General features: G+C 46.4%; 1 protein-coding gene across 1 annotated transcript in view; it reads left to right on the plus strand.

The window, feature by feature from the left end:
* The window catches only part of LOC136434132 (protein bark beetle-like), a 45158-nt gene that overhangs the window by 14761 nt on the left and 14163 nt on the right, over nt 1-16234 (plus strand). Inside the window, exons 2-14 of the mRNA XM_066426896.1 lie at nt 1433-1959; nt 2507-2753; nt 3602-6010; nt 6788-7751; nt 8202-9799; nt 10292-10447; nt 11045-11184; nt 11750-11960; nt 12323-13240; nt 13641-13735; nt 14032-14190; nt 15090-15204; nt 15926-16104. Coding sequence (XP_066282993.1) covers nt 1433-1959; nt 2507-2753; nt 3602-6010; nt 6788-7751; nt 8202-9799; nt 10292-10447; nt 11045-11184; nt 11750-11960; nt 12323-13240; nt 13641-13735; nt 14032-14190; nt 15090-15204; nt 15926-16104 — 7718 coding nt within the window. The remainder of the gene's footprint in view (nt 1-1432; nt 1960-2506; nt 2754-3601; nt 6011-6787; nt 7752-8201; nt 9800-10291; nt 10448-11044; nt 11185-11749; nt 11961-12322; nt 13241-13640; nt 13736-14031; nt 14191-15089; nt 15205-15925; nt 16105-16234) is intronic.

The raw sequence follows: 16234 nt of genomic DNA on the forward strand, positions 1-16234 counted from the left end.
TAGAAGCTGTTTCCCTGGTAATTTACTAATTACATAGAGATGTACATGTGTCCCCCCCCCCCCCCCACACACACACACATTGTTTTTTCCTCATATCAGACACTGGGTAGACAGTAAAAAAATTGATTGACATGCAAAACTGCAAATCCTAGCCTAAAGCCTGCTTCAAAGTATCACTTCACGGTGAAGGCCATCTCAGTCACCTTGACCTTGGTGTCTCTCTCCTGAAATCCTGGCCTCCCGCTGTAACGACCCTTGACCTTTGCCCTTTCGACCTTTTACATTATGGACGATGTCCGGCCGCCCATGCGTGAAGTAGGAAATGAGAATGAGTCAGCGTCCCATTACGAGTGCGTGATCGTGTGTAGAATAAACATGAGAAGGTATCACAATGTAATTCGTTCAGACCCTTGTAGTGCCTAGTGGCACACTGGGCAGCAAGTTTCATTGCAGTTTCAGTAGCAGGGTATATTTCTACAGGGAGGGGTTGCTGCAAAATGTATGCTAGCCCTTCCCCTTTAACGTACTCGGGGCACCTCCTCGAACGCGGTACCCCCACTTAACGCCCCTTCCGAAAGATGGGTGCAGCCCCAACCGAATGTCTTAACCTGAACCGGATGATTGAACCGGGGTCTCCTAGTTAGTAACTTAGTTGAAAAAGAAGATGAACTATGAGGCTGCTATCAGTCGAGCTAGAGGGACATACCCTCACATTGTAATTAGAAGAAAAAGAAGAGTAGGTAGAGTGTACCTCGGAAATAGAAGGCACAAATTGGATTAAACCACACGAGGTGCCTGATTTAATCATTAGAATGTATAACCAACCTAAGAGATGGACTAGCCCAATGCTAATGGACCCGACATAGCAGTGATGTTCTTATAACATATATGACATACATCTGATAACATCGACACGATATAGCATGCTTGAACTTATTCCATGAATCTGAAATGAATGCTTAACCTAGATGTCTTACTAATTATTCAAACTCCTTCGAGCTTTGCAGCTTCAAATATGAACAGGTCATTTTTGACCTTGTAATGAAACCGTTATGGGAGAGAATGAGTGAGTGAGTGAGTGAGTGAGTGAGTGAGTGAGAGTGAGTGAGTGAGTGAGTGAATGAATGAATGAAACCGTTGCAATGTTTTTCAGGATAGATATTTCTTACAACTTGCAGAGAAAGGACTTGCCTCTACCAGGCTTCAGAGGCGGCTGGAAAGAGTCAGGATGCGGCCAAGTGTACTCTACTATAACCAGCTAACTCATGTTGCATGTTATCTGTCCATTTGGCTAATTTCTACTCTTTCCAGCCGCCTCTGGAGCCTGGTTAAGGCTAAGAAAGTATGTGTTTCTTGTAATGTTACGAAAAAAAGGGTTTTGCTCATTTTGCCCATCTCCTTAAGGTGATTCTGTTCGCTCTCTGTCCTACAGGACATGAAGAGGATGTAGGTCTGGTCTGCCAGGGTCCTCACATAATGCAGCCCCTGAACGGATGGCACGGCATCGAGTTCGTTCCCGATAGAACTAACAAGGACGAAAGAAGCGTACTCGAGTACGTCGACATCATCTACGCCGGGATCTCCACACGTATGGAGTCTGCACCCTCCCTTCGTGTCGTCGGCGTCGCCCCGAAGATCCACAGGGTGCGCGTCAAGGCGTCGTCAGGTACGGGGATGGAGTTTGACTCCATGGAAACTCCTCTCAACCTCACGGACACCATCGTCTCGGGTAGCATCGTGTCTGGGATAAACATCACGACTCAAGTGGGCGGAGTCACACTCAGGAACTCCAAACTGACCAATAACGGGGCAGAGGGACTGCGGTACTCGTTCAGACACGGGGATTATTTACCGGGACCCGGTGACTTCTGCGCGTTTCTGCCGCAGGCCGAGGCGGGGTTTGACCAGTACCCTATTCACCTGGAGGGGAGGACGTCACGGGATAAGGATTGCACCAAGGTAGGTTGAACTAATCTTTATTGAGATTTGCCACATTTGCGTCGAATGGCCGAGTGTCTAGGCTGGCGGAAACGAAATCGAGAGGTTCGATTCCTGGGATATCTGCCTAGCCGGACGTTATATCCCTGGGAAAGGCACTTAACGCGACTTTTCTCACTCCACCCAGGTGTAAAATGGGTATTTCACTTCACTTCAGTTGGGGAGGTTAAAAGCGGTGGAAGGAGAGAGATGTGCTCCGCTTTCCAATAACCTGCCCTATATATACACACAGTGGATAACAACTCACTGTCCCTACGGCCTCAAAAAAGCTATCGGTCTACCTTTACTCTTAAATTTGTTGAAGGATTGACACAACAGGTAGCTATAACGTCTTCAAGATGTCAATCCGGACCAGACTGTAAGATTTGATCCACTCCCACCGGGATGGACACTTTTGGATGGGTTCTTTTCTATAATTGTGGTTGGTTCTATATCGTGCTCGAGGTGTGACTCTCTTTAGACACGGTTCTACATGTCCCAATGTCTGTGTAATCCCTGATCTCTGCAGGTATTCACCACAAGCCCGGGCCACGTGCTCACCGTACAGTACGTGAAGTGGCAGGGCTTTCCGAGGGACGACTCTTTCCTCCAGGTAAGAGACGGTCCCGACGAAACAGCACCGGCCCTGGGAGACCACCACTTCAGCGAGAACATGCACAAAAGCGTCACGAGTACGGGCAACGTCTTGTTCATGCGCTTCAAGACGAAGAGAGCGTACGACGACTTCTTCGAAATCCGGATACTTAGCTCTGAAGGTGTGTGCCATGATTGGCTTTCTAATTCAAACTGGAACATTGAAATCAATAACCACAACAAAGCATGAAAGTACATCTGAGTTGGTAAATTATATCATGTTATACATTTTTTCTCTAACTAAAACAAAGTTGGACTCACTAATTTTCGACTGGATCACTCAGTCTTCTTCAGCTCTATGACCGAATCGCTCTGGACACGTGACTTGTCGCACGTGTGACGGGGGTCGATGTCGACTTCCAATACCCTTTGACCCATTGTGACGTCACTGGTACGATAGGTCACGTGTTCAGAGCGATTGGGTCAGAGAGCTGAAAAAGACTGAATGATTCAATCGAAAATTACGGTGAGTCTAATTTTTTTAGTTAGAAAACAGTTTAACCATTCCATAACTACAAGAAAGGTCAATAATCTATCCTCTACTTTTGCAACGATGTGAGATATTTCCAGCAGTCTGTATTTCGTCGCCTGAACAAGTACTCGTTACATTCTGTATGTTTTCGAATGAATGAATGGTTTATTTGACCATTTTGATCAGGTATGAAAAGTACATCGCAGCCATAGGCTGAATTGCGTACTTTTTTTACATATGTTACTCAAAAACTGTTGACATTAGACAGGTTGCAATGATATGATCGTTCCTATTCAACAATATAAACATCTTAAAATCACAATTAAATGCTACCTTAAAACAGGTAGGTTGTAAGACAGATACGTCGGGGTTTGTAGTACAAACATGTATGTCTGCTCAGTCACAAGGAACATTCTACAGCTGACATGTGCAATGTGGGAATTGACATGGTAAATATCGTTTGCGTAATACAGTGAACAATTTTCTTTTTTTTTCCAGGCGAAAGTGCCGACCTGTCAATGAGCAGATGTCTGCTTCATCGGAACGGCGGTGACGGCGTGGTGGTACAGAACCTTCAGGGGGAGGTCAAAGTTCAGGACACTCTGCTGGCGAGCAACGGGAAAGCCGGATTCCACATCGCCAGCGGAATCGGAAACGTCCTGCTGGAAAAAGTTGTCGCGCAGGAGAACAAGGGGGACGGTCTTCTCTTCGACTACTTCGGGGGGAAGGAGGTTGTCAAGGATAGTGTGGTGAGTCGGAATGGCGGCCACGGATTGGCGTCGGCTCCGCCACAGGTCTTTGAGAATCTGGAACAGTTCGAAGTCCGCAACAGCACATTCGTTGCAAATAAAGGACTGGCTATCAAGCTTAGCTCAACATGTTCTCTGAACGCATCCAGTATCGTTATCACAAAGAATATAATCAATTCCAACGGGAAGGGTGCGGTTGATATAGGCTCATGTACCATCGGATACCCATCAAAGGTCCTTGTGAAGGAAAACATGTTCAGACGGAACTTTGGGCGATCCTTTGTCATCCGCGATATGAACGAGTTTAAGTTAAGAATAGAAGGGAACATCTTTCAAGACAACAAGGACACTACTATACATCTCATCTCCCCTAACGTGCGTTCAGGCCCTGTAGACATCGAAGTCGTCTCAAACAGTTTCTTCATGAATTCAGGTCCTTCGATCATCTTTGTAGACTTGATGAATGGAGACACCGACGAAAGAGTGCCTGCTCACTCCTTTATTTTCGTCTTTAACGTACTCGAGGAAAACACAGTCACTGTACCATTCCCCTATCTAATAGGACGTGCCCTTAGCAACGCTGTCATGGTTTTCAAGGCGACAAACACTCTCATAGAAAAAAGCATCTTCGATAATCCTGATTCAAGATACGAGATATCCACTCTGCTCTTCAGCCCGCCGACTCGATTGCTGGCAACGCGCAACTGGTGGGGAACGAAGAGGAAAGCAGTGATTGCAGCCAGAATATTCGACTACAACAGTCGGTACACGCTGGCTAAGGTAGACTTCACGCCATACTTGCTCAGTCCCGATATATCCAACCTGACCCTATCCGGGTCGACTGAACCTGCCAATAAATTCGTGCTTCTCAACAGAACGATAGGAGGGACGATCGGTGGGAACGTTGTTTTATCAAAGAGGCTGAGTCCGTATGTCGTGACCCGTGACATCAACATCCTTCCGGGCGGTAAGCTGGTTCTGGAGGCCGGGGTGAGGCTAGAGTTCCTCATGCACGTAGGGATGATGATACACGGGCAGCTTATAGCGGAGGGAACAGAGACGGCGAACATAACCTTGACACTGCACGAGCCTTCTCATGACAGCGGCAACGTACGGCTTGTTGACGGGAAGGGTCCATGGGAAGGCCGGGTAGAAGTCCGTCGCGGCGGACGATGGGGGACAGTTTGTAGCAAAGGATGGGACGCTGTCGCCACCATGATACTTTGCAAGCAGTTAGGCTACCCGGATTATTACGAATATCTATCCAAGCCTGGACCGGAGTCTACTCCTATTCTGTTGAACAATGTCTCGTGTAATTCTCAAGACCACGACATCGCCAAATGCAAATCCACGCCTGTTGGTAACAGTTCCTGCAAGCATCAAGACGACGTGTACGTCGGGTGTCTCCGTGGCCACTGGTCGGGCATCAGGTTCACAGCGTCCACCGGGTACAGTTCCCTCCTTCATACCGTAGTCGAGAGAGGCGGTGCGCAGGACAACAACGACTCTCCCATGGTCCCATCAGCGATTCGGGTGGACCTACACAACCACACTTTCAGACACGTCGAAATCCGCGACTCTGCCCAGATGGGCATGCACATACTCTATACGCACCCTTTCCGAGACTCGGCAGAGGTCACCAACGTCACTGTCATCGACAGCCCAAACATAGGACTATCCATGCGCTCACCGAAGTTCAAGATCATTAACAGCACCGTTTCAGGTAGCGGGAGAGACGGGGTAGTTTTTGAAAGACCCCAGCATCGCGATCCGTACGTAACTGATGCCGAGGATGTCATGCTCCCGCAGTTCAGACACAAAGTCTGTTCAGGTGACAAGACCTTGAAAAGCAACGATTTCCTTTACGTAGAACTTGACGAAAACACGGAGTCAGTATGTACGGATACCATCACGACAGAGAAAGGTTCTGTGATCGGCATAGTTGTGCTAGAAGCGTTACTCGACCCGTCCGAGGAACTAGTTGTTACGGCAGGATCTCCAACCAATGACAGCGCCGCTAGCATCGTGGTAGTTACGGACGATCCCTTGGACTACCAGACCCAAAAACTGGTGTCAACTGAGGGAACTATCACTGTAAATTACAGAGGATCGAGTAGTGGATTCGGACTACTACGGATGCTTGTTCTATCCATTCCAGGTGAGCTTTTTTACCTTGATGATACGGTTATATTTTAGAGCATCGCTTGCCGGCATGCATGTCAATCTACATGTAGATGCTTTGGTTTTGATTGTGCATCCAGATCTTACACCCGTAAGGTTGATGAGCCCTTGGATAACATTATTAACACCGCATGAAATACCTATCTATGTATATGTGTAAATACTCTACGTTTGGGACCTCATCTGTTAGCAGCGCCACCTTGCTGCAGTGCGTAACAGAAACAGTCAGAATTGCATTGAGGAAGGTGGCAGACGGTCACCGAAACGTAGCTCTTGAATAAAAACACTTTGTTGTGTACAAAAACCTTTATTATTCATTGAATCTTACCCTCTAACATAGCTGAGTACAAGGACCTGACGAAAGATAGCGGATGCTGTCTGAAACGTCCGACTGTTTCAAAATTTTATCCAGTTGCTTGAGTAACTATTTTTGGCTTACCTTACTACCTGGATGTCTAACCTTCATCAACGTATTAAGGACCTTTAAATTTGTTGTCCTCTAAATCTTACCCTCAAACATAGCTGAGTACAAGGACCTGACGAAAGATAGCGGATGCTATCTGAAACGTCTGACTGTTTCAAAATTTTATCCAGTTGCTTGTTAGCTTGAGTAACTATTTTTGGCGTACCTAACCTTCATCAACGTATTAAGGACCACTAAATCTTACCCTCACATATAGCCGAGTACAAGGACCTTTGTTGTCCACTAAATTTTAGCCTCAAATATAGCTGAGCTGCTCTCTTATCTTTTCAGAACAGACGTTCTCGAGTGAAAGTGGGATCCAGGTGGCGGCATGTAACATGTCCAACAACCGTGCCAACGGTATCCGGATCAACTTTCAGTCCAACGAGACGCTGACGACCATCACGGAGACCAACATCGAGAAGTCCGGAATGAGAGGACTACACGTGGAGAAGAGTCTCGGTAACGTCGAGGTGGTTCTATCTGTGATACACAACAACATGTACAGCGGAGTGATACTGATGTATTACGGCGGTGCTATAGACCTGGTCAGAAGCGCTATAACAAACAACACCAACGGAATAGAATTCTACGCCGGATACACGTGGTTAGGAGAACAGATGCCGACGATATATCACACGGTCGAAGACTGCGAGATCTCAGGCAACACGGAACATGCCATCAGTGTCACTACCGACCACGGTAGTGAGAAACTTTGGCAGTTGGAGATTTCTGGCACTCGTATTGCTCATAACCGCGGAGACATCATTCACATCTATCCCATGCAGTCCATCAAGGGAAAATCTTACCCCTTCTTGGTTTTCAAGAGCGTCGAGTTTACACACAACGAAGGTCGTGTGATGAGCATTTTTGGCATGTACTCTGAGATTCTGCTTCAAAACAGCACGTTTTATAACAACTACGGCAGTATCATTGACGTACAAGATGCGGGTTCTGTCAAGATGACTATCAGAGACAACAAGTTCGTCTCAAACGACTGTGGAGACGCAGGTGTGCTCATGGTGACTGGGAAAGAAAAGAGGATGGCCATCTCACGTAACCTGTTCTACAACAACACGGGCAGATTCGTGGTGTATTTCCAGCTGTTGAGCCAGAGTCTGGACGACGAGAGCCGCTTGATCACCTTCTCCCACAACACACTGCAGAGTAACATCTACCGCAGACAGGATGTTTTCAGTGACCAGCTGATGTCATACGCCTTCGGCATCTCCGGCCTCATGGCGCCCCTTTTAAGGTGACATTCTTTTACGTGGTTTTACATAATTATGACTGAATTTTCACAACTAATGAGGCACTACTATCCTTCCAATGATTTTCATAACAGGACTATTATACATGTGAGGTGTGTAAGGCATGGCAGATGAAACATTTATAGTACAGATGCCAATTATGCAAATAAAGGCATAATTTGCATAATTGATTCGAAAATGACGCAAAGAAATTCATCTAAGTGGTAAATGATAGGCATTTCATACTTGTGACGTATGTAAGTTAGTGAAATGTGTACATAACTGTGCATGGATAATGTAAATATGGAAGTCATTTGCATACTTAAGATATTTCATGGAGGTATATATCAGTTTTCCCCCTACCTTAGGCTCCTGTCACACAGCCGACGAGCTTCGGCCTTATTCGTTGATAACTGTAATTTGGTTCTAATCGTCTCTACTATCGTTCCTCACAGATACAACAGATTCCACAACGAAGAGCTGAGACTGGAGCTGTTTGTGGACATCCCTGCCGTGTCTGTAGACAGTGAGATCGACGCTCGGCTCAACTGGTGGGGGACTCCAGAAGAGCACCTCCTCATGGAGAGGATATTCGACTTTGAGGACTGGAATGATCGCGCTTTGGTAGACTACTTTCCATTCCTGTCATCGCCTGCCGACGACGCCGTTGTCATCGACACTATGATCCGTTATCGCGGGGACGATACGATCCTAGGCGGCCGGTTACTGGACCATTCCACCCTTACAAAAGACCGCAGTCCGTATTACGTCTCATCGGATCTTACCGTGATGCACAACATCACACTATCAATCGAACCTGGTGTGGAAGTACGGTTTGCTCCGAGGGTTGGCCTGCTGGTACTTGGGTCGTTACTAGCTAAGGGGACGGAGACCGAACACATCGCATTCACTGGCATGGAAGACACCGAAGCACGGTTTATAACTGACACGTCCGTATACGACTTACCCGTCAGACTTGTAGGAGGGTTCTGGAGAAGTGAGGGACGACTTGAGGTGTTCTACAGACATCAGTGGGGGACGGTGTGCAAGGACGGCTGGGATTATAACGACGCTGTGGTAGTGTGTAGACAACTAGGCTACGGGCCTCCAGACCAACGTGACTGGAAGTTTGAAATCGATAGCGCGGGAAGACCAGAGGGCCCCGTTTGGATGGATAACGTACACTGTAGCGGAGATGAAGGCGTATTGACAGAATGTGCGTTTGGGTCTCTAGGATACAGCCTGTGCAGTCACAGATATGACGTTGGCATTCGATGCGACGGCGGCGCTGTCAAAGGGAAGACCCCGTGGGGGAACATCCGCTTCTCCGTCGACCAAGCGGTCTATGACAGGCAGGTCTCGGAGTCCTTGATGGAGTACGTGGATATCACAGGGGGAGGGTTTCTACACCAGCGCCGCATAGCGGCGCTACAGGCCACCTACATCTACCCAGATATCAAGTTTGTCACTATATCGAACTGCTCTGGAAGCGGACTAGAAGTTCTCGTTCCCCAGACCGAAACCTCCATCGCCGACAGCATATTCTTGCACAACCGTGGCTCCGGAGTGAACATCATCCGATCAGAATACGACCTGAGAATCCGCAACATAACAACCGTGAACAATAACGATAACGGTGTTAGCTTTTCTCCCCTCGATATCATCGAAAACGAGAGACATTTCGGATTTTGCTCCTTCTCTGACCCCTCAAGATCTTTACCGGTTAGGAACAGAGCTTTCCTTCACTACAAGTCCTCCCTACTCCGACAAGAGGTGGCCGAAGCCTACAAGATCATTCGGGCACCAGACGGCTTCGTTGTCGACATCAGAATCCTCACGGGGTCATTCTACAACCAGAAGAAGCGTATTTCGTTCTTCAAGGGCGATAAGTTCACGGATGAAGAGCTGTTCATCGTCATTGACGAAATGAACAATCCGAAGGAAAACCAGGTGTATTCAACGGGGACGAACATCGTAGGGATCTCATTCAACAACTATGAGAGGAGTCCTGATTTCGAGTTCCTGGCAGAGATTGTGGCTGTGCCAATATCATGTAAGTTGCTTACTTCTAGTCTAATCTCATCTCTATGTACATAGTCAGATTACTGTGATTTAGCTACATTCCTTCATGTCGTGTCTTCCTAATCACCGCATGATCTCGTATCGTGGAATACACGAGGGAATGTACAACCCACCCTAAACAGGAAAGTAGTACGTGTCTGACACTCGGGACTACCAACCCACGAGCCAACATTAGCTCCTGTACTAAAACAAAAGGCTATTTGACTCCTTGATATCAACTTTGTCTTGACTTATTTTTGGCTTCCCTTAATTCACTTTATTTGCATATCAATTTATAGTTGTTGTTTTTTCTTCTCGTGAATCAGAAATCTCTTCCAGTCACTGACGAAAGGTGGATGCTACCTGCAACGTCTGACCATTTCCAACATCTATCCAGTTGCTTGAGTAATTGTTACCTTGTGTTAGTTGTGTATCTTATTACCTGGATGTAACCTTCATCGACGACCTCATATCCTTCTTGTAGACCCTCCCTGTACGTTCAGCAAGGACTCTCCGTGCAAGTGGAGGGATGTGGAGATGGAGGAGATATCTCCACGTAGCAAGTGGGTCATCTACGACGGGTCTGTAGCCAGTCACTACTTCTACGGCACCAACTATGACGCTGGCGGCGAATACAAAGGTTTGTTTCCTCTCCTTCGTTACTGCCTGGCCCACTATGGAGCTGTGGTAATGTTAGTAACGAGTATACAAACAACGTGGTAGTGGGTTCACAAGCATTTTTTTTGTTACCTAAACCTGTACTTAGAATCATAAGATAGATCTATAGACTAGACATCTTTTTTTTAACTTTTACGTTATACTAGTGTCTGTGTGCTCCCTTGCAACCAGCCATTTGGGCCAGAGTTTGTCAATAGATATAGTCACTGATCTCATTTAATTATAAAACCTAGAATCATGAGATCTATGGCAATGCTGATAATTACCTCTAATGATAATTATGATAAAAAACGAAGTTTTTTATAGTTGTTGTGTGTTTGGGACGGTGGTTGTTTCCACATTGCCGCAATTGGCACATCAGAAGCAATACTAGGCACATCGGGGACACTGACAGGAATGTAGGTCACAGTCAGAAAGGTCTCAGAAAGGTTGCAGGAGTTGGCTCGTTGCAGGAGTTGCGGTTGTAATGTTATATTCTAAATTGGAAGATGAATGCTCTGGTATTGCGTTGCAATCGCAATAAGCACGTATTTAAGAAATTGGCCCATGCATCCCACAGGAAGGTATATCTACGTTGGAACCGGACTGGAGGACTTTGATAAAGACGAGGCGGCCTATAGCGTCCTGGCAGGGCCAGTCCTCCCTGTCGAGCTAGACCTCTGCACGCTTTCCTTCTACTATCACATGAGAGGTCCACGGGTAGGGAACATTTTCTGCTATATCGTCTTTTGTAATGTTTTAGATAATCTGGATGAGTAAAAGTCTGAAATCAATATTTCATTGAGAAGCTTTTGGAAATGTACACGTCTCTCCTATCGGCGAATGTAGATGCGAGATTCTTCTACTCAACATAATATGTACTTGTAGTAACTGACTTCACTATAGATGTGCTCAGTTGTTATCAAATCTAATAAATGCATTTTGAGGCTACATCCAGACCTACCCACATACCAAATATCAAGACAATATTAATGCACCAAGGCGTTCTCGGGTCATTGTATTCACACACACACGTGCACACACACACACACACACACACACACACACACACACACACACACACACACACACCCACACCCACACACAAACACGAAGCAGTCCGTCCCAGTCAGTTCTGAGAAGGAAGTCAGAAAGTCTATTCTTTTTAACACTGGTGGCAGCGTTGGGATACCGTTTACGAGCGGCCGGACCAGTTGAGGAGCGCCAGATAATTTTTAATCGACGCAGCATCCCGTATTCTCTAATTATACCTCTTTCTCCGTAGACCTCGCTGATTATCTACGTGAATGACACCAGCGGGTTCCGGGAGATCTGGCAGGCGAAGGAGAACCGTGACACGGACGGTTGGCAGCAGGTTGTCGTGCCGCTGTCTCAGATAGTAGACGACTTCAACGCAGTCTTCATCGGGGGTCACGCCAGGACCATTCCCAGCCACGTCGCTCTTGATAACATCGAGTTCAAGAAATGTAGTAAAGGTAAGAGCTCGTCCATTTAGACCCTTGTATTTCCCAGTGACACATAGGGCAGAAAGGTACCAAGTAGCAGGGCATATTTTTACAGGGAGGGGTTGCTAGCCCTTCCCCTTTAATATGTTTGAGGCACCGCATTTTACGTCCCTTCTGAAAGATGTGTGCAGCTCCAACCGAAATGTCTCCAAACCAAGATAGAACCGGGTCCCCCTGTCAGCAAATGATAGGAACCAGGAGCCCATCTGTGAGGCTGCTATCCGTTGATCTACAAGGACATCCATTGATGACTTTGTGAAAATACTGAAATATATATCCGATTTTCGTCCCCAATATTGTCTCATCTCTGTTTTTTGTTTGTTTTCTTCCAGGAAAATTTGCATCTCACGTGGTATCAGACAGTGTTTTCGTCGGTAACAAGCGCAGTGGCATCCATTACTCTAGCACCTTTGAGCGCAATCCGAAGGTCAGCATAGAACGGAACATTCTGGCGGAGAATGGGGACAAGCTCATCGGTGGAGCCGACCTGTCTTCCGCCCTTGCCATGACCGTTGGAGACGCTGAATTCATGATCACTAATAACTTGGTGACCAACAACCGAGTGGGAGGGGTGCACATTCTAATGCATTCGAGGAACCCAGAGCAACGAAGTAACATGATCGCCAACAACGTTCTTACCAATAACAAGGACAGCGAGGCTGTGCTTCTACGAAGTATGGTGATGCCTATGATGTCAATCAACATCGTCGGCAACAACATCGCCCACAACGCAGCTAAAGAGTATCGCAGCGCGCTGGTGATCACTAACACTGTTGCCAACGTCTACAACAACACGTTTTACAACAACAGCGGGATGTACACGGTAGAGTGGCAATACCAGGGAGCTAGTGCGCTCACGGACCCAACTGAGCAGCAGTACTTTGCCGGTAACCTCGTACACTTCAACAGAGGTGAAAACCAGGACCTGCAAGCGACCATCGTGACAGACGGACCGATCATGTACCAGTCTAACTTCATTAAGAATCCGGCCAATGAGTACGAAATCAGTCAGTTGCAGTACCTGCATGAAGAAGAGGAAGAGGAGAAACCAAAGGGTGACGAGGAACTTGATGATGACTTTGAGGAGGAGGAGGAGAAGGAAGAGGTCAGCGTCATTGCTACGAATAACTGGTGGGGTTTCACCAAAAGACCGGAGGTCGCAGACAGAATCTTAGGACAGCAGAGAACCAGCAAATCTAAAGTGACTTACGTTCCCTTCCTTACCGCTCCACCGTTCCAATATCGCACAGGTAATGACTTGTCGGTTTTTTAGATGTTTGCGTTCTTTCACATACTTCACATGTTTTTGTTCCGTTTCCCCCTCTTCTTCTGTCGGTCCAAACAAATAAGATCATTTATTTATTTAGATAAGGTCAATGACCTGGACCAAACGATTGTCGCCATGGTTACTGGTAAAGACACCCCGTGGTGTTCGATTACATTATGTAGCAAGTGGCAGGGCAGAGCTGGAGGGCCTCGTCACCATCTATATGACTGTTTGAGTACGAATGATTAGAAGCAGTAATTTGATAGGCTTGACCATGTGAAGGTAAACATTACGCGTTTGCTTGCAAATGTTAACGTTACCTTTCTAGTTTAGATATTCTGTCACAAATATCATGATAATTTTACAATTCTATCTATCCTCAGAGAGTTGTCCTATGGGGTGGCTTCCGCACAGAGGAAGCTGCTACACCTACAAACCTGAGGTTTTCACTTGGAAAGAAGCCCTCGAAACCTGTTTGGTGAGTTTGGTATACAAGTTACTAGACACGACCACAACTCTCATTTGGTCATACGAAAGACCAAAGGCACAAAATCTACGATGCCTCCGCAGGCCCTCTACGCAGCCTCCGCACAGAGTGTGTTGGCCGCAGATCGAGGCTGTGATGGCCGTAGAGGCTATGTTGGCCGTAGAGGAAAGAAGATGAAGTTACCGTAAACATTTAAAAAATCCTGATTATGATTCTGCCGTTTACTTTCTATACATACCAATCTGGATATCACATTTTAAGTCCCCAATTATTTCATCTGCTTGCAGTCTGAAGGAGCATCAATCGCCTGGATTACCGACGTGATTGAGCGTGACTTTGTCCTGGAGATGCTCCTGTCTAGAGGCTACAACGAGGATTACAACGAGCCGGCGTGGGTGGAGGCAGCCAGCCATCTTACCGCTCAGCAAGAGGGGTTCGCAGCCAGGGTAAGGACTTTTCCATACATATAAAGCGGATATCTCACACTCTCCGGCTCAGGTTTTTGACGTGTTTTTAGGCGTTTTTTTCGGGCTTTCTTCTTTGTCATGTTTTCTTCTCTCTATAAACCATAGAGACAAAAAACAAAAAGTATAAAGCCCGACAAAAACGCCTAAAAACACGTAAAAAAACAGCCGAAACCCCTCCTCTGCTTGGAGAGTAGATATCTCACTGGGCTGCGCCATTGTCATCATAGTCATTAATCACATTGCGTCATCTTTGCGAATTTGTGCCAATTTTCCCTCGTGGCCACACTGATGACGGGTAAAATACGTGACCTCTAGAAACAAAATGGCCGCGTCTGGAATGTCACATTCTCGTCAGTTTCGGCTCCAAATTCAGATTCAAGGTAACTTTATTAGAAATCGCAGTGTTGGCGCTGAATTAAAAATCAATGTACAATGATTAAAAATTCACCAAAAAGATATTTGCAGTGATAAAAGAACGCCATTTTGCGCCCATGTGCGCCATTTAGCCAATATGACAAGAGACAAATTGGCGCTACTTTGCGAATGCCTAGCGCAATTTGGCGCATGCAGCCGAGTGTAATACCCCCTTAAAGACGTGCCCATGCATATCAGTCAACACATCTAGTATAGCCATCAGGGACCGCCATTGGCAATTACGAGGATAAATATTCCCATTTAAACGTATTAGCTAGGACGTGCTTAAATGGACGAAAGCTTCCTGTCGACGTAGATCTTAATTAGGATTTGTGGCAGAGATGATTGAATTTTGGTGTAATGCATTTATCACAGCGATACAGCAAATCTAATCAGTTTAAGAACTGACGACATGCAATCGATAAAGTGCTCCTTGTTCACCCCTGTTTATGTTTTGTTTTTAGAACCGTCCCAAGTGTTCTTACCTGAAGCTGCCAGGGTTTAAGGGAGACGACGGCCTGAGTTTGTACCCAGATTGTGAACTCGAAAGACATCCTGTTGTTTGTAGGAAAGATATAGGTAAGAAGAAAACGATATGGTCGTTCCAAGCCAACGCATTATTGCATCTAAAGCGGCATTCCCCTTCTAATCCCAGCCCCGTTGCTATTTGTTTGTTTCGCATAACTGATAAACTGTCTTAAGGCGTAACACACCAGTCTTGTACAGTAGGTACTGAGGACGAAGCATGACGTTTTTTCGTTAGCTAGTTGTGCAATATATTGCGGCTTCGATACGGCTCGCATATTTAGCCAAGCACACCGGGTCACCCCTACACTTCTCAATAAGTGTGTTGGGTTCTTTTACGTTGAAACTTGAGATTTACAACTGGAGCTCCTTCACACACGGGACCACCAGCTTTACGTCACCATCCGAAATGACGAAACGCAACCCTTTACAAGACAGTACAAGCTGTGTAAGACCGGGCTGCAATGCGTTCTCCACTCACATGTCTGGATGGACCACTACTCTTTTCGATAAGTGTGGTGATATCTTTAACGTTCTAGAAGTGTGGCTCTCTTCGAACTCGGGGCTACCGGCTTTACTTCCCATCCGAGAGAACGTGCCAAATCAAAGCTAGGTACTCATTATCACCTGAGTCGAGTGAGGAAAAATGTGTTAATTGTTTTTTTTCTTAGGGAAAATTGTGGCCTACTAGGGATTCGAAGTCAGAACCTTTAGATTCTGCTTCAACAACCCTAACCACAAGACCCACTTGATACTTTCTTTCCTCTTACGCAAGTCGGCAACTGTCCCAGAAACTGCTTCCATCATGGGTTGTGTATGGGGACGTCCTGTGTCTGCGACAGGGGCTGGGAGGGAGACGACTGCTCCAAGTTCCACTGCAAAGACATTGGAAACTGCAACGACGTCGGAGAATGTGTCGGTCCGAGTCACTGCAAGTGCAAACCTGGGTGGAAGGTAGGAAAATAGTTTGTTTTCTGCCGACCGCATTGTAGAAATTTAAATACTTTTGGGACCGCATCTGTAAGCAGCGACACCTATAGCTGCAGTGCTAAGTGAACCAGTCAGAATTGCCATGAGGAAGAAC

The sequence above is a fragment of the Branchiostoma lanceolatum genome, chromosome 4 (assembly GCF_035083965.1).
Source record: "Branchiostoma lanceolatum isolate klBraLanc5 chromosome 4, klBraLanc5.hap2, whole genome shotgun sequence".
NCBI lineage: Eukaryota > Metazoa > Chordata > Leptocardii > Amphioxiformes > Branchiostomatidae > Branchiostoma > Branchiostoma lanceolatum.